At 36.3% G+C, this 27,342-nt stretch overlaps 1 protein-coding gene across 1 annotated transcript; it reads right to left on the reverse strand.

The window, feature by feature from the left end:
- Nucleotides 1–2,784: 2,784 nt before the first annotated feature.
- LOC589848 (sodium/glucose cotransporter 4) lies at nucleotides 2,785–26,578 on the reverse strand. Its single transcript, XM_030987896.1, has 15 exons — nucleotides 26,283–26,578; nucleotides 23,848–23,919; nucleotides 23,058–23,162; nucleotides 21,538–21,702; nucleotides 20,305–20,491; nucleotides 18,865–19,073; nucleotides 17,144–17,279; nucleotides 15,417–15,518; nucleotides 13,574–13,769; nucleotides 12,890–13,026; nucleotides 11,967–12,220; nucleotides 10,790–10,936; nucleotides 9,273–9,366; nucleotides 7,769–8,035; nucleotides 2,785–3,179 (listed from the first exon to the last, which is right to left on the reverse strand). The coding sequence occupies exons 1-14, from the start codon at nucleotides 26,370–26,372 to the stop codon at nucleotides 7,815–7,817; spliced, it is 2,115 nt and encodes a 704-aa protein (XP_030843756.1). The 5' UTR covers nucleotides 26,373–26,578; the 3' UTR covers nucleotides 2,785–3,179; nucleotides 7,769–7,814.
- Nucleotides 26,579–27,342: the final 764 nt, after the last annotated feature.

The raw sequence follows: 27,342 nt of genomic DNA on the forward strand, positions 1-27,342 counted from the left end.
TTTATGTTCGTTTTGTAAGCAGGAAATAGAAACATACAAACATTTATTTTTATCTTGCGGGAGCGTTCAAAGGCAGGCTTTAATATAACTTTTTGAGTTAGATGAAATTAAAGATTTAGAATGGCGAGATATATTTGTTGGGTTGGTAGGTACTTCATATAGAAGAAAAATGTGTAATACTATCATTTTCATGGTGAAGTATGTTACATTTATGTCAAGATCGGGGGGGGGGGCGAGTACCAACTTTAGAAAAGATGAACAAAAGCATTTTTAAGTGTATGGATGAGGAAAAGAAAAATAGCAATTAGAATGGGAAAGCTGGGATCACATTTTTGTAAGTGGGAGCAGCTTAAGATTAATTAAGATTTGTTTTCTTCTCCACCGTGAGCCTGTTAAAAGGGTAACTCTATTTTGCGGCCTGGATAACTTATTTAGTATATTTTTCTTGAGTTGAGAATGTTAGCAGACATCTACTGAGTGAGTAGTGTGGGTGTGTGGGGGATGAGTGGGTGAGTATGTGTGTGGGTGGGTGAGTATGTTTGTGTGATGGAGGGGGGCAGGGAGGGGGCAGGATTGTTCCAGTAAAATTACCTCCAGATTTGTTTAATTTTTTTTTTTTATATAAGTGAATAACATTTACAATTGACACATTATGTTTAGGTACTTATACATTTACTTTGTTGCTAAGTTATATATACTGCAAATAAGTTTGTGTTTAATTATGTTTATGTAAAAGCATCAATATTGAACACGTTTATTTTATTCAATTGTATGTTATGGTTTATATTACACATTTGGAGAAATAAAACAAAATTGTTAAAAATTTAAAAAAAATCGGGGCGGGTGGTGATGCTTCGTCTTTCACTTCATTTCTATTTTACGGAATATTACTCAACTTTGTGGTGGTAATTTAATTGGCTGTGGTGGTGATTTTAACTGACTGCTCAGAAAGCATAAATGCTTGTTAGAAGACTTTGCACTCTGAATTTGATAAACAACTTTTAAACTTTTTAAACCAAAGAACGAATGTATAAATTGGGTATATTCAGAGTCATGCTAAAATAAGGAACAATGAACACATTACACACAAATACAATAATATACCAACGATACTCTTTAATCCATGTGTTACAACATTTTACAATGTAAAACAAAGCAAAACAGATATGTGTAGCATTCTGAGTCACATAAAAATACAAAAATTATACAAGCATACTGACGAACTTGCACAATTAGCGCATGTTCCTTTCCGCTTTTGTTTACTGTTTTAGAACCAAGATGATCAATAGACGTACTATTTACAGAGTATAGTCCAACCTGTCTTTTTAGGTCACTGAAGAAAAGCAGAGGAAGTGGCCACGGTAAACAGGTGGCCCTACTAAACAGATTTTTCAACACACGTTTTTTTTTTATTTGAAAGTGAAAATATATTGCCACTATAGATAGGTGACCTGTATAGAGAGGAGGCCACTAATACAGGTCTTGTTATATATATTTCAAAATATGTCATGGCAGTGTGTTTATTTGCATATATTGAGTTTCACAAAAACAAAACAGTACCTTAGCATACTAACCAATTTTTTTTTTAGTACGTTTCCCGTTTGGGATGGGAATTTTCAGAACAACAGGTGACTCGACATTGTATAATTATTTTGCAAAGTTCTACACCAAAACAGAGTGTTTGAACTATCTTACAGCATACTATTGGTTTGTGTATACTGCATGAGTCAAACGGAAATCCCAAACCAAGACATTGGACTACAGATCTGACTAAAGCAAATTTAGCACATAATGATAATAATAAATCTGCATTTATATAGCGCTCAATACGAAATACCGTCTCTTAGCACTTTACTGAATCGGATATTATTATTGGCCCGGTCAACATGGTGTTTTTTTGTATAGTAAATAGCAAAAGGATTGTTCACATTTTGCTTCTATTTTGATTTAAAATGTTTACAATTTTGTTAACACATGTTAAAAATGAACACATGTTCCTACCGTTCAATGGAAAACGATTTAGACCATGTTCTTAGTTACAAGTATATACAGTGTATATATATATATATATATATATAGTTATATCTTTCCCTCTATCACTCTCTTTAATTTTCTTACAGAGTAACAAAATATATATATATGTATATATACGTCAGAAATCTATAGATATTTTTTAACAAATCTCCCATTCCGATTGTATGAGTCGCTGTCTTTAAAAGGACAATTTCTTTTAAAGAAAGAAAAAAAAAATCACATGTAAATCAGGGTTGGGAGATGCTTCCTTTCCTTAGATGAGAATCGCTTGAACCCTTTGGAACCCACTATCTCTCCTCCTCGATCTCATCCTAGATCTCTCTTTATAGTGTTCGTGTCATGTTGACGGTTCGAAGGAGTGTACCTATCATGTACCTCGTGAGAACTATAGTCGGGTGTTTACAGACCCCGAAGTTAATACAAACCGAATCCCTCTTTTTTTTAACTGCGCAAGCTCGGGAAAAACTTGAATTGAATGCCATGCAACAATCCGAAACAACAACATCAACGACAGCAGCAGCAACAACAACAACAACCACAACATTAACTACTATAACTTGTACTACTACTCATAATTATAATAAAGATAACAATCCTACTACTATACTACTACTATTGCTACTACTACTACTACTCCTCTACGTATTATACTACTACTTCTACTACATCACATTATATATCACATTTACATTCAGCTTTTCAACCCCCTCCCCTGCACCACCCCCCCCCCCCCCCCCCGGTGTCAAAGTGCATACGAGACACAAAGACACTATTGGTCAACATGCAGGTAACAGGAACTGCCCAGATGAATTTCAACTCCTTCCACTGTTTATCACATTAGACACTTTATTGGTGCATGATCATTGCATTGTCGGGCATTATGATTTTGTTGCATTGACATATTTCCAAAATAACAAGAAATATTCAAATTGTAAAATTCCAAAGAAATTAACACACGATCTACTTTAATGTTCTAAATAAAGATACTTTATATATTGGAAATTATTCATGCTGGTACTTTAATACCACTCCTACATAAAATACCAAATATAGTCAAAATGTATCGTTATGGACTGTATCAAAAGAATGTCACTTTATGCTAATATGTACAAGACAATTGTGGTTGTAACCGATAACAATATGAACTAGAAATGCAATCGTGTCACAACGATGTGCGTGCAATGACGCCATGTTTCTACGTGTCAAACGAAAGAGCTTCTCTCGCCCTATCCAGAGCAATTTGTACGAAGTCTGTAGCTTCTGTGATATTGGAGATAGGTAGGGCGAAAGAAAGGCCTCAACAGTGACCTTGATGGGATGGTAGTGACCAGTGGCGTAGACAGGTTTGTACATCTGGGGGGGATGACTCAGGGACGGATCTAGCTTTTTGCTAAGGGGGGGGGGTTGACCAAAATAATGACGATGCGGAGCATCGTCCACGACGAGCCGCGAAGCGGCGAGCCGATTTTTTTTGGGGGGTGTTTATTTGAACCCCGTAAGTGATGTTTTCCTGGCATCTATTAACACATGGAGACCATAAAAAGCAGTGCATGATAACGTCTTTTTAAATCAAGTAACAGTTAAATACACAGTTATATCCAGAGTTATCATGTGTTTGGTTAAGTTACCAGATGAGTTGAATATCTTCTCACAATATTTGCACTTGAAATGGTTTCTCTCCAGCGTGCGTTCTTTTTTTTTTTTTTTTTTTTTTCTTCTTTTTTTTCCCTTTTTTGTTTTGTTTGTTTTTTGGGCCGCCCAAGGGGGGGTTTAAACCCCTAAACCTCCCCCGTAGATCCGCGCCTGTTTAATCTTGTGGTTATCTTGTGGTTTCCAAACCACAAGATAACCACAAAATACTTGTAAGATTTTCTTTTTCTTACCGTCTGAATTGGCTTTCACCTTGTGAATGCGGCTAATAACAATAAACACAATTACAATAATGATGAGGATTATTATTATCATCATCATAATTATTATTATTATTAATATTATAATTGTTATCATTATTATTATTACTATTATTATCATCATTATAACTTATTAAGTAAGCAAATATCATTCCCCAAAACCTGGGGGGGATGATTGTACATGCCATCCCCCCCACCTTGTGAAGTGGGGGGGATGCATCCCCCTCATCCCCCCCGTTGTCTACGCCCTTGGTAGTGACTATGCCTACGAAGTTTGAAAGAAATTGGGATATGGGAAAGGACGTGGAAAGGGCTCGCAAGCACTGCGTGCAAAAACCAAGGGGATTTGGTGCATGTTCGTCATTGCAATAAAGATCGTTCTGGGGGTCAAAAGCGTGAACCCGATATGCCCCATAGACAATGCGTGTAATGCATGAGCGGAAAACGTACAGGATCTGTATTATGACCGGAGTTAAATTGTTTTTTCTCTCTCTCTTTATGTCTCTTTATGAGCCGTATTTGGTATCATTAGAAAGAGAATTTCATGAATGTTATTGTAAACCACTCTCTTTTTTCCCATGATAATCCTATCGAAACACGTGATGTAAAATAGATTTATAGGACAAAATGGCGTCTTAAATAGCCACATTGACCAATTTTAAAAATCCGGCCATGAGGTGCCCTGCGTATTGGAACTCGGCATGTCACTGCAAATTTTCAAGGAAAAAAAAGGACGTTTAAGGGGCGAAAAGCAGTCTGAAAAAATGACGTCATAGCCGATACGTGTTAGATTCGGGCGGAAACTCGGCGGAATTCGTGTAGTGATCTTTGTTCAAATGCGATTTATTCACAATTTTCTGTGTGAACATATACTATACTTGGTATCATTCGAAAGGGCACTTCATTGCGGTCAGTTTGACACCATTGTTATCTTCGCGCAATGTATTGCACGCATTTAACGCGCTATCACGCAATGCATAGTAAATACATCATTTTTTGAGATAACTTTGCGCTGACATAATCAAATTTTACCAAACTTTGCGGACAGTTGTCACGTATATAAATACATGTGTGTGCCAAGTTTTATTGACGTAGGTCAAAGGATCGTAATTTTAGAGCAAGTTGAAGTTATTTTGGAATTTTCTTGAAAATGGCGAATTTGGAGGGCAATTTTCTCAAATTTGGTCAGTGATAGGGTATATAATTTTGTATATGGCTGGAAAGGGCATATCTTCAAGTATCTAAATCCAAAAAAGGGTACGGGTTTGCCAAGCCATTATGGAGATACGGCCACAGAGAGAAAGCCAATTCCCAGAACTTTAGAGGGCGCTATTTATGTTGTGCAAAGTCATTGGAGCGTGAAATTTGGCATGGCTATGTGCAATTATGAGATAAGGATACTGTGAGATTTAAATACAAAACGGAATTTATATGAGAAAGTTATGGCAGTTTTAGATTATTTAGGTGTCAATTTTTCAAGAATTTGAGAGATAGTTGACGGAGTCGGTTTCAGATTTGAATTTTGAGTATGAAGATGGCATTTTGAAGGGCAGGTTATACGTCGCAGATAAAAGAACATCTCTTAGACTATCTAGAGGAATTTGTTAGAAATGTGTAGGATCTAGGATAGTGGAGATAGGAAGGAAGAAAGAAAGGCCTTAAAATGGACCAGAAACGGACAAAATGGCGCCTGGACGGTTATGCATGAGTGATTTCGAAAATCGAAGAATGTAGTGACCTTGAAGGGATGTTAGAGACTATGCCTATGAAATGTGAAAGGAAAAGGACATGAGAAAAGCACCTAACTAGGAATAACAAACATTACGTGCAAAACGAATGCGATTTCCTGACGATAAGGATAAGGATAAGGAAAAGGAAAAGGAGGAAAAGGAGAATACTAGAAATGCAATCGTGTCAGAACGATGTGCGTGCAATGACGCCGTGTTTCTATGTGTCAAACGAAAGAGCTTCTCTCGGACTATCCAGAGCAATTTGTACGAAGTCTGTGGCTTCTGTGATATTGGAGATAGGTAGGGCGAAAGAAAGGCATCAACAGTGACCCTGATGGGATGGTACTATGCCTACGAAGTTTGAAAGAAATTGGGATAGGGGAAGGAACCTAGAAAGGGCTCGCAAGCACTGCGTGCACAAACCAATGGGATTTGGTGCATGTTTGACATTGCAATCAAGTTCGTTCTGGGGGCCAAAAGCGTGAACCCGATATGCCCCCATAGACAATGCGTGTAATGAATGGGCGGAAAACGTGCAGGATCTGTATTATGGCCGGAGTTAAATTGTTTTTTCTCTCTCTCTTTACGTCTCTTTATGGGCCGTATTTGGTATCATTAGAAAGAGAATTTCATGGTTGTTATTGTAAACCACTTTCTTTTTTTCTATGATAATCCTATCGAAACACGTGATGTAAAATAGATGTATAGGACAAAATGGCGTCTTAAATGGCCCCCTTGACCAATTTCAAAAATCCGGCCATGAGGTGCCCTGCGTATTGGAACTCGGCATGTCACTGCAAATTTTCAAGGAAAAAAAAGGACGTTTAAGGGGCGAAAAGCAGTCTGAAAAAATGACGTCATAGCCGAAACGTGTTAGGTTCGGGCGGAAACTCGGCGGAATTCGTGTAGTGATCTTTGTTCAAATGCGATTTACTCACAATTTTCTGTGTGAACATATATAATACTTGGTATCATCCGAAAGGGCAATTCATTGCGGTCAGTTTGACACCATTGTTAACTGCGCGCAATGTATTGCGCGCATTGAACGCGCTATTACGTAATCCATAGTAAATTCATCATTTTTGGCGATAACTTTGCGCTGACATATTCGAATTTTACCAAACTTGGTAAACAGTTGTCACGTATATGGATACATATGTCTGCAAAGTTTCATTGATGTAGGTATAACGATCGCCATTTTAGAGCAAGTTGAAGTTATTTCTCAATTTTCTTGAAAATGGCTTATTTGGAGGGCAATTTTCTCAAATTTGGTCAGTGATAGGGTATATAATTGTGTATATGGCTGGAAAGGGCATATCTTCAAGTATCTAAATCCAAAAAAGGGTACGGGTTTGCTAAGCCATTATGGAGATACGGCCACAGACAGAAAGCCAATTCCCAGAACTTTAGAGGGCGCTATTTATGTTGTGCAAAGCCATTGGAGCGTGAAATTTGGCATGGCTATGTGCAATTATGAGATAAAGATACTGTGAGATTTAAATACAAAACGGAATTTATATGAGAAAGTTATGGCAGTTTTAGATTATTTAGGGGTCCATTTTTCAAGAACTTGAGAGATTTTTGACGGAGTCGGTTTTAGATTTGAATTTCGAGTATGAAGATGGCATTTTGAAGGTCAAGTCATGCGTCGCAGATGAAAGAACATCTCTCAGACTATCTAGAGGAATTTGTTAGAAGTTTGTAGGATCTAGGATAGTGGAGATAGGAAGGAAGATATAAAGGCCTTAAAATGGACCAGAAACGGACAAAATGGCGCGTGGACGGTCATGCATGAGTGATTTCGAAAATCAAAGACGGTAGTGACCTTGATGAGATGTTAGAGACTATGCCTATGAAATTTGAAAGGAAAAGGACATGAGGAAAGCACCTAACTAGGTATAACAAGCACTACGTGCAAAACGAATGGGATTCCGGACGACAAGAAGAAGAAGAGGAAGAGGAAGAGGAATAAGAAGTAAGAATATTAATAAGAAGAATGTGAACGAAAACAAGGCAATGACGAAGGTTCGTCATTGCAATTAATGGGGCAGAATGTGAACGAAAACAAGGCAATGACGAAGGTCGTCATTGCAATAAAGCTGTGAAGTCCGCATAATATATTTATACATGCTGATAATGTTCAAGCATACCAGGCGAAAAGAAATATATCAATACCAATCACACACACAGCTACGATATCAAGAATGATGACGTCACGCCTGGTCTGGACCACCTTCTCCATTTGCTCTTGCTCTCTTATCTTGATATCCTCATCCGAAATCGTCTCGTCGTTCGTAGAAAACCCACAGAACCACTGATAGGCACGTTTCCAACGCGACTCGACCTTTATCGGTTCTTCACCTAGATTAATGAGCAGTAACATAATATAATGGTAAAATAAACATTAACGGTCGACAGTAGGCCTACCTTATACATGTCAACTTACGATGATGGGGAAATAACTGTGGGATAAAGTTCCGAAGCATTTCACCTAACCGATATCATGAAGCTTATTATTTTTTATCTAGAAAACATGACTGTGTGTCTAACAGCTTACTAAGCATTTGCAGGTAATTTAACTGATAGTTTAGATAGAAGAGAAAGCATAGGAACTGGATCTGGATGAGTCATGTCATGAGAAGAAAATCAAACACTGAGCATCCCAAAAGTAGCCCGGCAGGGAACATAAAGTAGGTTGAAAAAGTAAAGAGGATGACCCAGGAACCACCTGGCGTCGAACCTTAGAAGATGAAATGAAGGTAATCGAGCCTGACCTGACCTGGGAAATTACCCAGAATAAAGCCGAAAAACAGACAAGAGTGGAAGACCTTCGTTGCTGCTCTTCATGCCAGGATCGAGGCATAATGGGCAGTAAGTAGGTACGTTTTTCAGTAAGTCAGTCAGTAAGTATGTAGGTAAGTAGGTAATGAATTAAGTCAGTCAATCAGTCAGTAATTATGTAAGTAGGTAATGAATTAAGTCAGTCAATCAGTAAGTAATTATGTAATAAAGTAAATAAGTAAGTAGGCCAATCAGTCAGTAAGTAATTATGTAATTAAGTAAACAAGTAAGAAGGTAGTTAGATAGGTAATTCAGTACGTCAGTCAGTCAGTAAGTAATTATGTAATTAAGTAAAAACGTAAGTAGGTAGGTAGATAGGAAATTCAGTACGTCAGTAAGTAATTATGTAAGTAAATAAGCAAGTAGATAGGTAGATATGTAAGTCAGTCAGTCAGTAAGTAATTATGTAATTAAGTAAATAGGTAGGTAGGTAAATAAGTAATTCATTAAGTCAGTCAGTCAGTAAGTAATCATGCAATTAAGTAAGTAGGTAGGTAAGTAATAATTAAGTAAAGTAAGAGAGCAAGGTAGTGAATAAGTAGATAGTTAAGTAGGTAAGTCAGAAATTAAGTAGGAAGGTATAGGTAAGTCAGTAGATAAGTAAGTCAGTATAGTTAGTCACTCATTATGTAATTTAGTCAGTAAATAAGTAGATGGAATAAGAAAATAACTATGATAAAAGACAGTAATAAAGGAGATGTGAATGCCCAATTCCTGATTCAATTGGCTGATGATAATCCTATGATGATTACATTACCTTGTCTCATGATATGCTGATCATCAGGAGATGTCTTTTTCTCTGACATTGTCACTGAGAGTTTAGTTTCATCCATAGGACCAGGCCGCGAGATCTGTGCATTCAAATACAAACAATTCAATGAGCTCACTTTCACACACTGTCACGCACGTTATAACGCACACATTTTGTGTAGCTCTAGGTAGATTTATCTTCCTATCTCTAAATAAAATTATGTTTGCACCCTTGTCGTTTAGTGGCTAGGAAAGGTAAATTTTACTCTATTGATTTATTCTCAATTAAGTATAGGTTTACCAACATCAGACTCGATATGATTCAAAATCATAGACAAGTCATATTACTTCTGGAGACAGACTAGGCCAACAGCTTTAAAGGTACTATGTCTCATTTGCAGGTCAAACAAATGAAAAGGTTAAAGCCCAACGGCATTTGAAAGACAATACTAATTTAAAACTTCCCTCAAAACGAAAGGGCTTGTACACGTCTTTAAGTTGGGAAATAAAGACAATTAGACTTTAGTGATTGCAATCATTAAAGTAATAGTCTGATTTTCAGACCCTTGTACAGAATGGTCGCATGTTTTGTTCTGGGCAAAGGTTCAATCACTTTATTTTGGCCATTACAAGTAGTGGGTTATTGATGACTGATGTAGAAAAATGCTTATTTACCTCTTAGTATGTTACAGCTCATTTTATGTATGTAATTGCCAAAGGAAGTCAGACAGTGAAGTCTAGAAAGTAAACTGTTTTCTTGCAGAATGTGAACACTGCTAACGTATAAATTTCACAGATATGACATACGTGACATGTTCATGATTCTTGCAAGGTTTTACAGAATTTGATGTTGGCTGGAAATGGAACATAGTACCTATAATGGTGTTTCCGCCAAGTCTCCATGGTGTCGGCGTATTATGCCCTACTCCACATGGAAATTGACTACCATTTCCGTCTAAGGCTCTGAAACACTGTTGCCCGGCCGTTAAGTTGGAATAATTTTAAAACCCGTTTTCATGCAATGATTGTGACAATATGGTTAATTATCTACTCAGAACTTTATTGGCAGGAATTAATTCCTTGAAATGCTAGAGCGCCGCAGTGGCTGCCTTACTAAAGCCATAGTAATAATCGGTGCAGCGCCCACCAGGAGCATCACAACGTGACGGACATGTGCGCTATATAAGAAGCCACCATTACTATTATTTATCAATATTATCAATAGCTATAACTCTTTTGATTGATCAACACATTTCTGAGAACATATAAACCTTATTTATACAAAAAATTGTCATAATTCTAACAATAAATTTTCATGCGAACCGGAAAATTATTCAAACTTTATTCCAACAGTGTAGCGCAGGAATTAAGTGAACAATACTTATATTACAATTGATACTCAATCACGTATCTGACTGAGGCAAAGTAATATTTATTATAAGTTATTACTTATCAAAATAGCTGACCGGTAACACTGTCTAAATAATTATATCATCAGCGACCTATTTTGAGCCACGTGCTTACCTCTTCTTCGATTGGTTGCTCTTCGCCCATGATATAAGTTTCTTTCATTGGATTGTTCTTTCCTTCTAACATCTCGTTTCTCTTCATATCACTGATGTTCTTCCTTTCCTCTCGATTGAATCGTGTCCAGAACGTTAAGCGATACAGCTGAAAGTCGAATAATAATAATAATAATAGTTAAACTTTGTGTTGTAAAGCGCATAACACATAGGCATTAGAGGTGTTGTGGTCTAGTGCATAAGTCACCCGACTGCAGATCACATGGTACGGGGTTTAAATCCCAACCCGGCACTATCTACATTTGCTACTCTCCGCCAGCTGTTAAAAAGGTACCCGGTAGGATGCTAAATTTAATGAAGTTCGCTAAGCATTGTGAGCGTCTGTAAAATTAAGCCTGACTGGGATGCTCCCCAGGGAGTGGTGAATGTGCACACATTGTGTGTGGGAAATTAAGCCTGAATCCGATGACCGGGGTAATAGTATATCTGTAAAGCGCTTAGAGACGTCGTCGATGTATCAAGCGCTATATAAATGCGGAATATCATTATTATTTTGATTACTTGCATGTCCGCTTTACAGAATAGAACATAGAAGGAGTGGAAATGGTGCCCTGGGCTCATAATTGTGAGATCTTACAAAATGGCAAACTAGATATATTTCCAAATGACTTCTAAACTTGTCATATCTTTCTATATTTCTAAGGTATTCTGGAACTTATTCCATAAAACAGTGACTGCATATGAAAATAACTTTCTTCATACGATTTTGTAACGGTTTGTGGGATATACAATAAAGACTTTTTACTTGAACGCAGCATTCTTTCTTGTATATATTTTACTAATATTTCAATGAGATATGATGGAGCAAATTACATGATGGAAACATTGACAAGTTAATCATAGTACTTTAAATTTGATGTGGGACTCGATAAACCATCATTTAGTGCATCACATCAAGGAGGTAGTACAACTGGATTTAAAGCCATGAGCTTGTCTTTGAAGTAGCTTCAAAACCGCCGCAACATGCATTTAATGCAGCTCACAGTATGTTATCATTGTTGGAATGTTGCATGCAACTTCCAAAACTATTTCATCTAAAGTAAAGTAAAGTCCCGGCCCTTTTCATTTTAGATAAAGTAAAATAAATATATGAATTAATTTAAAAAACTGCTACTTACGTAATCTTCTGGAATGGGTTGCGTTAGTAAACTAATGATGATAATAACTATTACAGTCCACCAGAAGAGAAAGAGTGCAAAGTACATGTAATGAAAGAGAATAGCGGCAGCAGCTTCGGGTCTCTCATCCGGCTCACCGCATCCCGGTTTCGGATAGACGAAATCGAGTACCATCCGAATAAATCCGATTACTAATGCACTCATCAACCCCCAGAATGCTCCGGTTTCATTCACGCGCTCCCACAGTATACCGACTAGAAAAAAAAACGAGAAATTTTTATACAGTAGGCTTGCGGGTGCACCATGTGAGAGAGAGAGAGAGATTTTTATATTGAAAAAAAACTTAATTTATAGCTTGAAATGAACACGTTTGGCCAATATGGATAGCTGTTACAGCATATGAATATAATCATGTTACTACCAGGGATCTATTTCGGCGGATTTTGTCCAACGCCAGGACGTTCATATTATGCAATATAATCAGTATGCCATGTCTAACACTAGGCCTTATTTTTTCAAATTGAATCGCAATTATCTATACAAATTCCTACAAGAGGCATGTAGAAATTGAACTCCATCTAAAATTGAATTATTTTACACGACCTTAAACATATGAGTTTTAAACAATAACTCGGATGGAGCTTCTCAGCAAATTTATTGCAATATTTACACTGAATTGTTGGCACTTTCTATTAAGGAACAGAAAATATATTACATTTTGAACAAGAAACAAAAAGGATAATGTTCAGGACCTGACCAGATTCCAAGAAACATTAAACAAAAAAAATCAAATTTGATACTTGTAAAAAAAAAAAAATCATTGTACCAATCAACTGTAAATCTCTTGCGACATCAATTTATATTTATTAGTTTCAAAGTTTAATCCTGAATATTAATCTGTGTTAATTGAAAGGAAAAATTACCTGTATACACTGCAGCGATAGAGGGAGCTAGATATGCAGATATTTGCTGGATATAGTCAAACAGTTTTCCATTCTGACTATTTTGAACAACGGGAACCCATAATACACTCACGACCACCAGAATTAGCACGAAAACTCTGCGCCATACAAAATGAAATAAAATGGCATATGTTTTATGTATTAGTGTGATGTACGAGTAAAATTAGTCTGTATGACTATTTATATGTGATTTTAAACTTAACTAAAATAATAAAGAACAAGGAAATGCCTAGCTTCATTCCTCTCTGTTTATTTTTGCACTATAATCATTGAAAAAATATGCTTTTCTGCGATTAATATTACATTCCAAGTCTGCACGACATATTGTAAATTCCGGTCGCTCCTTTCGAACTATAAATAAACCTTCGAAATTTGAATTTTATGGTCTGTGACCAGACATTCACTGATCTTCTTTAAAAATCCTAAATTCACTAGATAAAATCCGCAATTATGTTAACACTGTGTCTACTGTAGAAACGTGCGAGTTGAGCCTGTTAGATCTTTTTTCCATGCTTGTAAGAATTCGGAGAGAAAAATATACAACGTTTTGAGAATCTGAAAAAATTCCTGTGATCATTCATGATTAATCCAATGGTCAATCGGCCTTTTTTGTTTTCCTCTGATTTTTAATTGAAATATACAAACCTGCCAACGATCATAAGTTCGACTTCGTATTTTCTTTTGGCCTTTTTGTCCAGTTTCACCATTTCCTTTTCATCCGGGAACTTTCTAATGTGGCGCCATATATCCATGGTAAAGATGGATGACCCACTGTTAAAGATGGACGTCAGTGAACTCATGAGGGCGCTTAACATGACAGCTAACATTAAACCACGAACACCTTTAGGGGGTAGTGAAAGGGCAAAAGAGACTCGGTAAAAAAAAAAAAAAATTAAACCACCCACATGAATACATTTGTCCAAAAAAAATTATCTAAAAGTAGCAGGCGTATGGAAAATCAGCCTGCAAGAAGAACGAGGCTTTGAGAATGTATGTCTGGAGCTATATTTATGTTTTTAAATGAAATTTGTTTTATCGGTAAACTGAAATTATCAAAAGATCATCCGCAACATGCTGTTAACGCCAGGGTATACACTACTTTAGATTTACGCATATCGATCTGCTGCTCACAATGTTCCGATGCGTCGACAGCCATGTCCCACAATGCATCACCAACTAATAGACCAGTTTCGTAATGTAGCCTAATACATGTACAGTTAATTAATTTTTTGTGGAAAGTGCCTCGTTACAAAAGATTTCATTCACCTTTGTAAATGCCTCCGTTTTCGTTGAGGGACTGACGTCTTTTGCTAGAATATCAAATGTCCAAGTTTGCGAACGAGCAAAGCAAGTGAGCACTCTTTTTGCCAAAGTATTATAGTGTTGTGTAGGGGAAGTATAACCCCTACAGCCGACAGCAATTTACTCTCCGATCTCATTCGTTTAAGTCTCAATAGTCAATTACTTGTTGCTAGGTATGGCAGACATTATGGCTCCCTGAGGAGTAGAATAATGACTGAATAATATTTACCATCAGGCAGTACGTTCATAACCATCAGGGGGTAGGGCAGACATTATGGCTCACTGTGGAGTAGAATAATGACTGAATAATACTCACCATCAGGCAGTACGTTCATTACCATCATGAGGTAGGGCAGACATTATGGCTCACTGTGGAGTAGAATAATGACTGAATAATACTCACCATCAGGCAGTACGTTCATTACCATCAGGGGGCAGGGCAGACATTATGGCTCCCTGGGGAGTAGAATGATGACTGAATAATACTTACCATCAGGCAGTACGTGCATTACCATCAGGGGGTAGGCCAGACATTATGGCTTCTTGGGGAGTAGAATGATGACTGAATAATACTTACCATCGGGCAGTACGTTCATTACCATCAGAGGGTAGGGCAGACATTATGGCTCCCTGGGGAGTAGAATGATGACTGAATAATACTTACCATCAGGCAGTACGTTCATTACCATCAGGGGGCAGGGCAGACATTATCGCTCCCTGGGGAGTAGAATGGTGACTGAATAATACTTACCATTAGGCAGTACGTTCATTACCATCAGGGGGTAGGGCAGACATTATGGCTTCTTGGGGAGTAGAATGATGACTGAATAATACTTACCATCAGGCAGTACGTTCATTACCATCAGGGAGTAGGGCAGACATTATGGCTTCCTGGGGAGTAGAATGATGACTGAATAATACTTACCATCAGGCAGTACGTTCATTACCATCAGGGGGTAGGGCAGACATTATGGCTCCCTGGGGAGTAGAATAATGACTGCATAACATTTACCATCAGGCAGTACGTTCATTACCATCAGGGAGTAGGGCAGACATTATGGCTTCCTGGGGAGTAGAATGATGACTGAATAATACTTACCATCAGGCAGTACGTTCATTACCATCAGGGGGTAGGGCAGACATTATGGCTCCCTGGGCAGTAGAATGATGACTGAATAGTACTTACCATCAGGCAGTACGTTCATTACCATCAGAGGGTAGGCCAGATTAGAGCAACCATCTTTAGATCCACAAATCTCCTCGCAGTTATCTACACACGCGACTATGTCTGTAGATAAAGAAATAAAGAAAGAAACATAGACAGGGAAGATAGAGGGAGAGGGGAATATACAAAAGAATGAAAGAGGGAGAGAGAGCAAGAGAGATAGAACAAACGAGAGAGATATAAAGAGAGAGAGAAAGAGAGATAATGAGAGAGAGAGAGAAAGAGAGAGATATAAAAAGTAAGAGAGAATGCGAAGGAGAGGGGGATGAGAGAGAGAGAGACTGGGACAAACAGACACACAGAAAGAGAATGTGTCATGTTTAGAGAGAGTGTGTGTGTGTGTGTGTGTGTGTGTGAGAAAGAGAGAGAGAGAGAGAGAGAGCAAAAAAAAGGTAGATAAAGGCAAATAGAGGGATAGAGAGAAGAAAAGAGCACAAAAGAATAGTGTTAAAAATGACTGGAACCACGCTACGTCACAGTTTAGGTGTGGAGTGGCAGTACGGTTATCATGATGCAACCGATTAACCGATTGATGTATGATAGCATTGCATAAATTTATAAATGTCTAAATGAGTCAGAAATATTCTCCTCAAATGAGCTCCAACTATTTATATTTTCAGATCTATTACAGTTTTTTTTTAATGGAGAAAAAGCTATGCGGATGACTAATTAGAAAAAGAAATAATAATAAAATGACAATTTGTACTTAAAGGCCTAAACGTGTTTTGGTTATATTAAGTTAAAGATATATTTTTTTAAATCCTCTTATGAGGAACTCCATTTGCTCATATCATGAAATAACAGCTATTTACAACAATGTTTATTTACAGAATTCATTCAATTCGGTGTAACATATCATATATAGTACAAAACATGAAATTAATGTGACATATTTTTGTCACTTCTTTTGTATCGAATTTCTTTTGATTACATTTCATATCGAGCTGGTGCGAATTTCTACCTTTAATTCTTGTAGCAAATATACATGTGCTTTTCACTTCCCAAACATTTTTTAATTTTGTTTCTATAGATAATAAACTGAGCAAAGTATTAAACAAAATAAGATTGACCAGATTCATTTCTCTTCTCTCTATTTCATGACCTATTAAAATAGTTTTTCGTTCAAAAAGGCGAAACCTTCTTACAAGCCAGAAGAAGGTGGTTAGTTGTATTTGGGATCTTACAGATATCACATAGATTATAATGTTTAATCTTCCATTAACATAAATTCTCTTTACTGGTCAATATTCTATCAATAGATTTACAATTTAAAGGTAAAGACCAATTTTTGGAAACACCCCCTCTCAAAAAATGAAATGGAAGCTCTTATTACCAATCATGTGAATGTATATGATTTGACTAATACGTGATGATACAAATTTTTCCAAGAAACTGCCTACTAATTGATATATTTGGTAAATTATTATATCTAGTTGGACCGGATAGATATCGCGCACGTGTCACGTAGTCCAATATACATCTTTCTGTGTACAGTGCTTGTAATTTTACCAAGACTAGGCCAAATTTCTTATCATTTTGATGATTCCAGAACATTGCAGTACACACCAATACTTATATGCTAGATGATCAACCTTTTCTGATCGATTCCACAACGTTTCTTTCACAATTCAATCGCATGACCATAACTGGTCTTTATCTTTAAGAAGTTAAAGATATTATATACCCACCTGGATATAAAATCCTGGAGATCATTCCGGGCATCACAATAAAGAATAGAGGTGTAATCTTAAAGAGTCCCGCGAGGATAGTTGCTCCTTTACCGTGCGATAGATTCTTAGCTGCCAAGGTTCGTTGTACTATCACCTGAAAAACAACAACCACCAATCAATTCAATTCAATTCAATTTATTTCGCAATATAAAAATCAAAGTATATAAAGTAACAGTAAATTGTAACTATATTTGCAAAGGTTATATGCAGGGCTTTCCATGAAGGTTGCGAAAACATGTGAAGTTGGATCGCCCATTACAGAATGAAAAACAAAAATTCAAAATATTGTAAGCACACAACAATAAATCAAGTAAAATAAGGAAAGTACAAACACTTCAACTATGTATAAGACGAGAGAGAGATTTTAAAGCGGGAAAAGAAAACAACAATGAAAGGGGGTTCAGATATACAAAATCAAAGACTGTGATGATTAATAATTATTTAGTAGTAAGATTTTATTTTGTTTTCTAAAGGAAGATATGAATTGTGATTTCGTTATTACTTGGGGAATCATATTTCATTGTTTAGGACCTAGATACTGCATTGATTTAGCTTCATAACTTCATCACATGCTTGCTGTTATCACTGAAAATCCAAAGGATTCAATTCAATTTAATTCAATTTATTAATTTCATAAAACTTAAGGATATAATATATACTACAATTGTGCCTGGGAAATAGCATTAAAAAGCCGGTGGCTTGTAATAAAACATAGCGATTCCCCTTACCATCATAGTTATGAAGAAAACGAATACAAAATGCTACACCCTTCACCTTGATTTCAAGGCATGAATGAGTAAACTTAGTGCCAATATTTGCTGCTAATTCCTACGAAATGCTTTTTCTTATAAATTATTATTCCTAGACCTGTTGCACAAGAAGCGTTATTATCATATTGCGCCATCAATCAATAGCCATTTTTTTTTTAAAACTGTAATAAAGTTTTATATATAATTGTTTGTGAAGTGCCACTGTACATAATACTTCTTTCACCTGTTTCGAATAATTGTCTCTCGACAGTCAGGATGTGAATTTCATACAGTAAGTGCTGCTAGGAAGGACAAACATTATGGCTTGTCCTACCTATAACAAGACCGAATGATTGCAATTCGTATTCCGACTATTAAAATACAGTTATTCTTAACAGGTGTATTATGTAACATGGCACTTAACGAAGATTTATATATCAAATTGGATTCCATTACGATGGGTCAATTGGTTTGCATGAGGGCTCTGATGTATGTTTCTTTGTTTTATTTATACACCATTTAAAATAATTGCTTACAGATAATACAATTCAGTGGGTTACATCGAGATAAAATACATAGTAGGAACAGTGCATAAACAAAACATGTATGAAGCGCAACGTCCCCAAGATAATATAGTTGATATTTATTAGGTTGAGATAGAACATGGCATAATATAAGACGTCGTTTTGTGATGGTGGTTATTTTACCTGACTGCTAAGAAAGCATAAATGCTTGTAAGTAAACAACCCGACGGCCGACGGCTTTAGGTCCTCTCCGAGGGACCTGGTAATGAGGGTTAATGCCTAAATTACCAAAGGGCACTAGCGCATCGACTTGGTTTCGAACCCCGGTCACCGGATTACGAGACCACTGCTCTACCGACTGAGCTATCGCGCCGTTCTGTCGTTACAACAATAAAAACATATGTACCTGGTCAGTAGTCCAGTACCAGAGAGAAGCGGTGGTCTGACCGAAGATAAACCCAGGCCAGGGTAGATCTGAATCTATAGGGTCACGGAACATATGAAAGAAATCATCCCGAGGTTCTCCACATGTGTCATTACCATACTTGGTTTCATTGGGAACTGCTTCACTGTATAAAGGCTCCAGGTTCGAGTAGCCACCGATCTCGTTGAAACCTGAAATAATGGAAAAAATAATATCTCTAATTAACTCTAAACGTTATCATTCAATAGCCTCCTAATTTGTACATTGTAAATATATTTCATGTTATGTCAAATTTTATCATGAGAAGGGTTTTATTGAATTGAGTTGAATTGAATGAATATTTGACATCTTATGATTTTTGTTTCAATCGTTGAGCAGAATAACAACAATCTGTATTTTGTATATTGGGCAAACTATTCCACAAATTTTGCATGTTGGCTACAATGTGACACCTAAAAAGAACAAACACCCTAATTAATATTTGGCCCAGCAGTTTTCATGACGGAATGATGTCGAATAAGAAGTAAAGATTTTTAGATTTAAGAATTTGATATCTTTACAGATATTTGTAAAAATTGGAGAGATTTTCCATAATACTAAGATAGGCTTACGAGCATGAAAAACCAACAATTTTTTTTTCAAAACTAGCCTGTGTAATTTACACGAGCTTTCAGATATTTAAAAATGTTCAAAACCGCTAAAAAATGATAATTCTAATAATAATAGCTTTCATGATGATAATGATAATAATAGTAATGATAATAATGATGATTATAATAATATCAATACTTATTCTTCTAAAGTGCATTATCATTATCTTACCAAAGCTTTAAAGGTACTATGTCCCTTTTGCAACCAACCTCAAATGCTGTAGAACTTTGCAGGAATTATGAATATGTCATGTACGTCATATCTGTGAAATTTAAACGTTAGCAGTGTCCTCATATTCAAATTATGCAAGGAAACCCGTTAAATTGCTAGATTTCACTGTCAGACACTATTGAGTGACTGACTGGCTTTTTTTCTTCTTTGGTAATTTCATACATGAAAAGAGTTGTAAAGGGTACATGAGCATTTGTCTACATCAATAACCCACTTCTTGTGATGGCCAAGATTAAACTGATTGAATCTTTGCGCAGCATAAAACGTATGACCATTCTGTACACTTGTCTGAAAATCAAGACTATTACTTTGGGGCTCTATAGCCCTAAAGTCGATTTGACAACTAATAGTCGTTATTTTCCCACTTGAAGACATTTTCAAGCCCCACCTTTTTTTAGGGAAGTTCTAAATTAGTATTATCTTTCAAATGCAGTTGGAATTTAACTTTTTCATTTTTTTGGGCCTGCAAATGGGACATAGTACCTTTAACAGAATTATTATTCCATCACCATCAACATAAAGACAAATTTATTTTCTTACTTGCTATGCACAGCCATAGTGCACCTCCAAGCATGATGAAAGCTTGTAATGTATCAGTATAAATGACTGCTGCTAGCCCTCCCGTTACAGTATAGAGAGCAGTGATACACAGAAGTACAACGATGGCAACATATAGATTCCACCCCAATGCTTGTTCAATAAACAAAGCTCCAGAATACAGATCAACCTGGTACAAAATATAGAATATATTAATAATAATCTTTTTTTTTAAAGTCCACTCCAAATTTAATTCAGTTAAACCGAAAGTGGAAATTCGTTTTGCCCAATTGATCGTGAGCCCGGCAGCCACTGAGCAGCGCCAGATCGACGTTGCTCTATCCCTTATTGTTGAACGCCAAACAAGGTAGCAGCAACTCCCGTCTTTTAACGTCTTTTGGTATGACGCGGCCGGGGTTCGAACCCACGACCTCTCGGTTGTAAGGCAGACGCTCTACTGACTGAGTCAACACACCGGTATAACATTTACATGTAATCTTTGAAGGCTTCCATGAAGAAGGTTTGCGGTGACACATCGTATTCTTTCGAAAGGGTACATTGGCTCTGAAAGAGTATAACATTTACAGTTTTTAAATTTCATATTGTTTTATTCCAAAGGCAATCGAATAGTTGAAAGCCTCTATAAAATGAGTAGGGGAATGTCGATGAATCCTGTTCTCATTTTGTGCTCATTTGTTGTCACATGTTTTATTTTCATCTTCAAAGAAGTGCAAATTACAACAAAAAAACCTGTCTCTCAGTTTGCAACAACCATCTTAAACAATCAGATATATTTTGGATGATGTATATGGAAAGTAAATGAACATCAATCAAAATAACTAAAAAGATTATTCAGTACATCCCATTTCTAAGTGCTGAATATCTCGCTCCCTCTAACAAATTAAAGATAAACTTGAGTTCTGGTTTAAAAAAAAAAAACAATCTCACGGAATCAAACGAAACTTACACCGAATGTTAAAGATTACAAATACATGTCATTTGCCAAACAATTTTGGTAGAAAATGTATACTGGCTGAGTAGTGAGCATAGAAAGATAGGAAATCAAGGTAAGTGGGCCCCCGATATCATTTGTGTAGTCCCATATACATCTTTCTGTGTACAGTGCTTGTTACTTTAACAAGACCGCGCATGACCACTCATATGATTAGGATCTGGGAGTGAGTTGTATAATAAATATTGAAATATAGAACGAGTGACAGTGCTTGTTTTTCTTACAGATATCTTGGTAAAGATGTACAGAATGAGTGAGATTGTAGCTATGATCATTCGGATTCGAATCCCTCCAAACCGTTTCTCCATGTACTCTGGTAGAGTAAAGATTCCACTTGCGAGATAGACTGGTAGAAAAACCCATCCTAACACTTGGAGAATGATGAGCGCCTGTTGATATAATCAAAAGATATGTTACCATACAAACGGCAAATATATATATATATATATATATATATATATATATATATATATTTGTTTTAATGAATTATTAGGAAAAATAAAACAAAAGCAAGGAGCAAGAAATGAGAGGAAATTTCTGAAGATTCTTTTGATCAATGTAGGCCTACATGAACAAATCGAGAACTTACATGACATTGTCACGTTTAAGCATGCATGCTTGTCAAGCAATGAGTATAATTGTGCCATATACTTTTTCTCGTAGGCGTCAATCGGCTGTTATTTTTGTGTTTTATTTTTATGTATTTTTATCCAATATGTGAAGTTAAAGTGACGCCATATCGAAGATGTATAGACTAGTGACTGTGACTCTAACCATCGCTCTCGGATAATGATAATTTAACAGATAACCCCCCTCCTCAAAAAAAGGGGGGAGAGAACTATTACGATAAGTATTAAATAATATGTGATATTTGTTTTAAATTGCAACTTCCTTTGGATGTGTATGTTATGTGGGTGCATGTGTGTGGCGTGTGTGCGTACGTGAATGATTTCCTAAACACACCCGACCTACTTTAGGATAGTAAACCGAGAATTTACGAGATTAAATATTGATAGACGAGTCGGATTACAGCCTATTAACTGTGTTGACATGATCGGTCTCTTTACAACCCACACGATCTACTTGGCCTATAATTACGACATCACCACTCCACTACTCTTGAGCCCCGTTCAGATATGACGAAGCCAAACCCACGGCGTTTTTTTTTTGGTAAGGTTTTTTATGATGACGTAAAGAATAGCACGTTTCACATTTCTCACTGTGAATATGACGGACAAAGAAAGAGGACATAATATACAGTTCCTCATTCTACCCTCAACAATTGCTGTGGTAGACAAAGGAACATCCCTTCACTGCTATTATGTAAAAATAAGTAAAACAGGTAAATATGCATGTGACACCTGTTCTACACAATTTTACATAATAGCAGTAAAGGAATGTTCCTTTGTCTACCACAGCAATCGTTGAGGGTAGAATGATGAACCGTATATTTTGTCCTCTTTCTTTTTCCGTCATGTTCACAGTGTCTGTTTCTTATAACACAGAGCTAAGTGAAAACACGTAGGACCACTGTTGCGCGCTGTTGCCATTTTTTGTCATTCATTTAAACGTTGAAAAAAACATTTCTGAACGAACCTTAGAATGGGTAATTGTCTGTGGGTGGTACAGGAACTGGGCGGGGCGGGGCGGGGAAGGTATATGACTTGTTGTAATAAACTACTATTATTGCCATGACTATACTTAGAACATGTAATAAAATATTATAAGCATTCTTTGGTCTTACATTGAGTTCAAATGCTCCCACAGCTATGCCCGACGCAGCACCAGAGCCGGCTAACCCGACGAAGTGCTCACTTCCGATGTTACTCGCAAACAGTGACGCACCAACCTGTTTTTATGGATAGAAATACAAGCAAATAAATCACTCCACATTTCAAAATGTAAACTGTAATATTTATAAAAGTAGATAGTAGACTCTTTTTTATCAGTAGCTGCAATCAAACATGAACGTAAAAACACCTTAATAGCGCTATGCAATGTTGACATTGGATATTTTTTTTGATAACGAAAATATTGTCAGGATATTGGTAGCAATAACGTAGTAAATCTTATATTACACATTAAAATGATTATTCAGAGTTCATAGACGTTAGTCGAGGTTTAGTTCAGATACGGAGAAGGTGGTCAGTCCTCTTAATAATGAGGTTTAGGGTTCAATCCAACGCTCGATACTTATGCCATTTAGAGAATGTATTTTGTCTTCACGTGTGTCTCAATGGTTAATCAAAAAAGCAAAGGCTAGAGATAAAAACCTACGAAATAATAAAGATGTTATACATTATGAAAATCCGAACTCAAACCCAAATAGTAAATGAGCTGTGTGAAATTGACATGACAATTTTAAATTTTATTTGGCAGTTATTATATCAATAACGGTTTTTGTTTAAGTAAATGAAAAATATCTTGGTATAGTCTTAACAACATATAAGGCAGCACGAATTATGCCAAATTCATTCACTTTTTAATAGTAACGAAAAGCAATATGCAAATATAGTGATTGAAGAATAACTTACAGGTAACCATAACATCGAACCACCAGCCAGAAAATAACCTTCTGCACTGCCTCGATTCGATCTAAACATAGACTGAAAAGAAAAATTATTATTACAAAATAATATATTTACCTTAATAGACGACAATCAATATTATTGCAAGATCTTTAAAGTATTACTTTGAAAAAGTGAAAATCGTTTTGTCCTATGTTATTGCATACTTAGTATATGGGGTTGTAAAGGACCATTTTTGCGGCCCCTTTGGATTTGGGGGTAAATTCATTAATTTTCTTATCAATCACACTAGACATAAATGAGATAAATTATTGGTATTGGTAATTGGTAAATTATAGAGTTATATTGGTACAGAGATATCGTTTTAACATTTTTTGTGTGTGTGATTACATTAAACATAAACTCCCCATTTAACGTTCTGAAATTCAAGTTTGAGCGTTGATATATCTCATGTCACTATAATGTCATACTTGTATTTGGTATGACGCCCCATTTGTATTGATTATGTAATAATGTGACATCCACTACACCTGAATATAGGGCTAAGTCAAAAGTGAAGTGTTGCGAACTGCATTGTTATTGTCAAACGTGTTTTTGATACCTTATTCAAGTATGATGATAATAGAAAAAGGGATATATCAACATTCAAACTTGGTTTGCAGAAGTTTTGTTGAGGAGCTAAGTTTTAAACGCACACAAAAGAGTAAACAAATTTGATAAAGTTTGCACTAAAAGTCATATTTTTCAAATGGCAAACACAGTAATATTGTCATTTTCTTGAAATGAAATATGTTCAGAGTGACATGATCTTGATTTTCATACAATTTGCATAATATAATAATAATAATACAATATTTATAAAGCGCATAATAAACATATGTTTTTCTATGCGCTGTACATGAATGACGAGAAATATAATCACATAAAAGGAATCAACACAGAGAAATATACAAATCTTATTACTACTAAAATGACTAACTTAACATAGTAAATAACATAATAAAGAGATAGCTAACATGGATAGAACAAAGAACGTAAGTAAGGATAGTTTAAGCTAATTAATTAAGGCCAAAAAGGTGCGTTTTTCGTAAAGATTTGAACGTTGCAAAAGTGGGTGCCTGTCGTATGAAATTGGGAAGATTGTTCCAAAGGTTTTGTCCAGCAACTGCAAAAGATCTGCCCCATAGAATATAGTATTGGTTTCTGGTACACAAAGTAATAAGTAAGCATATATAAATAGTGTTACCAGGTAATTAATACCCCCTCAGGTTATATAAGAAATATAGCGGTTTTTAGGCATTTTTGGTGTGTATGTTAAATGAAACAAATTGAGGTCAAAGGTCTTTTTTTTGTTCCCTATATAACAGATAAAATTTTGTCAAAGATGATATGAAACCTAGACATATAGCATTTACATAAAGTACAATGTTGCCCTTAAGTCCCATTTGCAGGCCAAAAAATGAAAAGGTTCATTTCCAACGGCATTTGAAAGATAATACTAATTTAGAACTTCCCTAAATAAAAAGGGGCTTGAAAATGTCTTTAAGTGAAAAAATAACGACTATTAGCTGTTGAATCGACTTAAGAGCTATAGAGCCAGTAAGTAATAGTCTGATTTTCAGACCATTGTACCGAACGGTTGTAGGTTTTATGCTGCGCAAAGATTCAATCAGTTTATTTTTGGCCATTTCGAGAAGTGGGTTATTGATATAGACAAATGCTCATGTACCCTTTACAGCTCATTTTATTTATGTTATTACCAAAGAAGAAAAAAGCCAGTCAGTCACTCAATAGTGTCTTACAGTAAAAATCTAGAAAGTAAACGGGTTTCCTTGCATAATTTTAATACCGGGACACTGCTAATGTTTAAATTTCACAGATAGATCATACATGACATATTCATTATTCCTGCAAAGTTCTATATAAGTTGATGTTGGCTGCAAAAGGGACATAGTATATTTAAAGGAATTATTTTTAATTTTTACCCTGTCCATGAAATGATAGTGACAATGTGATTCATTCTTTGATATATTGTGGTTTATGTCTTCTCAGAACCTTTTGATCTAACTTTATTGATCAATATTTATTGAACAGTAGAGCTCTGAGAAGTTATGAATTTTTATTATCAGGGACCCGTTTCACAAAGCCTTTTTTCAATGACAAATGACAAATATCAGAGACAAATTTGTTGATAACCAATCAAAAGCAAGAACTTCAGTAGCTTATAACGACAAATGTCATTTGTCACTGATGACCAGTTCTGTGAAACGCCCCCCAGGAATAAATCATACTGTCACAATCGTTCCATGAAAACAGGTTAAAAAACTATTTCAACATTGTGAGCAATAGTGTAAAATATATGGGGGGAATCATTGCAAGATCGAAGGATATTAAACATCAAAATGAAATGAAATTTAGAGAGAATAACTAAGTTTTCTTACACCAAGTCCCACAGCTAGAACGAAGACAAAGTATATGACAAGGATCCCCATATCAAGGGGAACGAGCTCCTGACTGATACCCGTCGTCATCGTGGCCGTACGTGATGTCAACGTCCAGATCGTGAAAAACTTGCCACTTCTATTTCCTGAGTGAATCCAGAACAAAAGAAATCCCTTGTTCTTCCTCTTAGTTCCTCAATTTCCTAGAAAATGTGCAATAATTGATGTTTCATCAAAGCTGTTCGAATAGTGGACGACCAAAAATTTAAGCAGTGGCTGGAGCATAAAAACATGTATCATCGTGTATTCAGTATTCATCAGTATTCGGAGCTTTTTCGGTAGTTTTCAATGGACGTAGCTCGTCAAATTTGATTCCTTTTTTTGTTCTGGTAATTAGAGCATTGTATAACACAAGCACCACAAAGTCACTGCAATCGCACTCTTGGACTGGTATTTACTTCACAAATTCGGGGTCAGCACAAACAATGCTGTTACAGAAAGATCCGAATAGAACATTAGATAATGATGTTTATTTAATCAGTATAGAAGATCGCCGTTCTAGAAACCTGCCCAGTTGGCTCGCCCGAGAATGAAACGCAAGGTTTAGGCTTCAAAGTGAGGCTTATTCTAAAGAATAGTTACGGATATTTCCAGAGCTACGAAAGAAGTCCACATAAACTAATAAATTCTCCACATGGTGCCCTACAAATGCAAAGTCGGGATCAATATATTGAATGACTATTAGAAGCACACGTGGTCTTTGTTATTGCCAGGCGTTCAACGAACTATCGTCGTGCAGAGGCGTTATGAGCCAAAGAAAATTGAAGGGGCTAAGCCATCGCCAGGAACGCAATACAAACCACTTGTGTATCACTCCGTAGCATCGATGGTGGGGTGGGCTGGGGTGGGGGAGGGGGGAGGGGGGAGGGGTACCACCCTAAAGAATACATCTTTGCATATACGGCTAAACTACAGTCTGGATGAGGTTAAAAACCACCACTCTTCTCTAATTCTTTCATGGGGATATCATTATAATCACGAGACAATATTTCTGGCAGCA

This window comes from Strongylocentrotus purpuratus, unplaced genomic scaffold (assembly GCF_000002235.5).
Source record: "Strongylocentrotus purpuratus isolate Spur 01 unplaced genomic scaffold, Spur_5.0 spur5_scaffold_17, whole genome shotgun sequence".
Taxonomy (NCBI): Eukaryota; Metazoa; Echinodermata; class Echinoidea; order Camarodonta; family Strongylocentrotidae; genus Strongylocentrotus; species Strongylocentrotus purpuratus.

Bases quoted from the DNA above. Each gene is read 5' to 3' on its own strand.
- LOC589848 (XM_030987896.1), bottom strand. From the start codon at position 26,372: ATGACGACGGGTATCAGTCAGGAGCTCGTTCCCCTTGATATGGGGATC. The intron at 21,703-23,057 runs GTAAGACCAAAG...TTATATCAACAG, and splicing joins TGGGAGCATTTGAACTCAAT to GCGCTCATCATTCTCCAAGT. The intron at 10,937-11,966 runs GTAAGTAGCAGT...TTCGACTTTCAG, and splicing joins AACCCATTCCAGAAGATTAC to CTGTATCGCTTAACGTTCTG.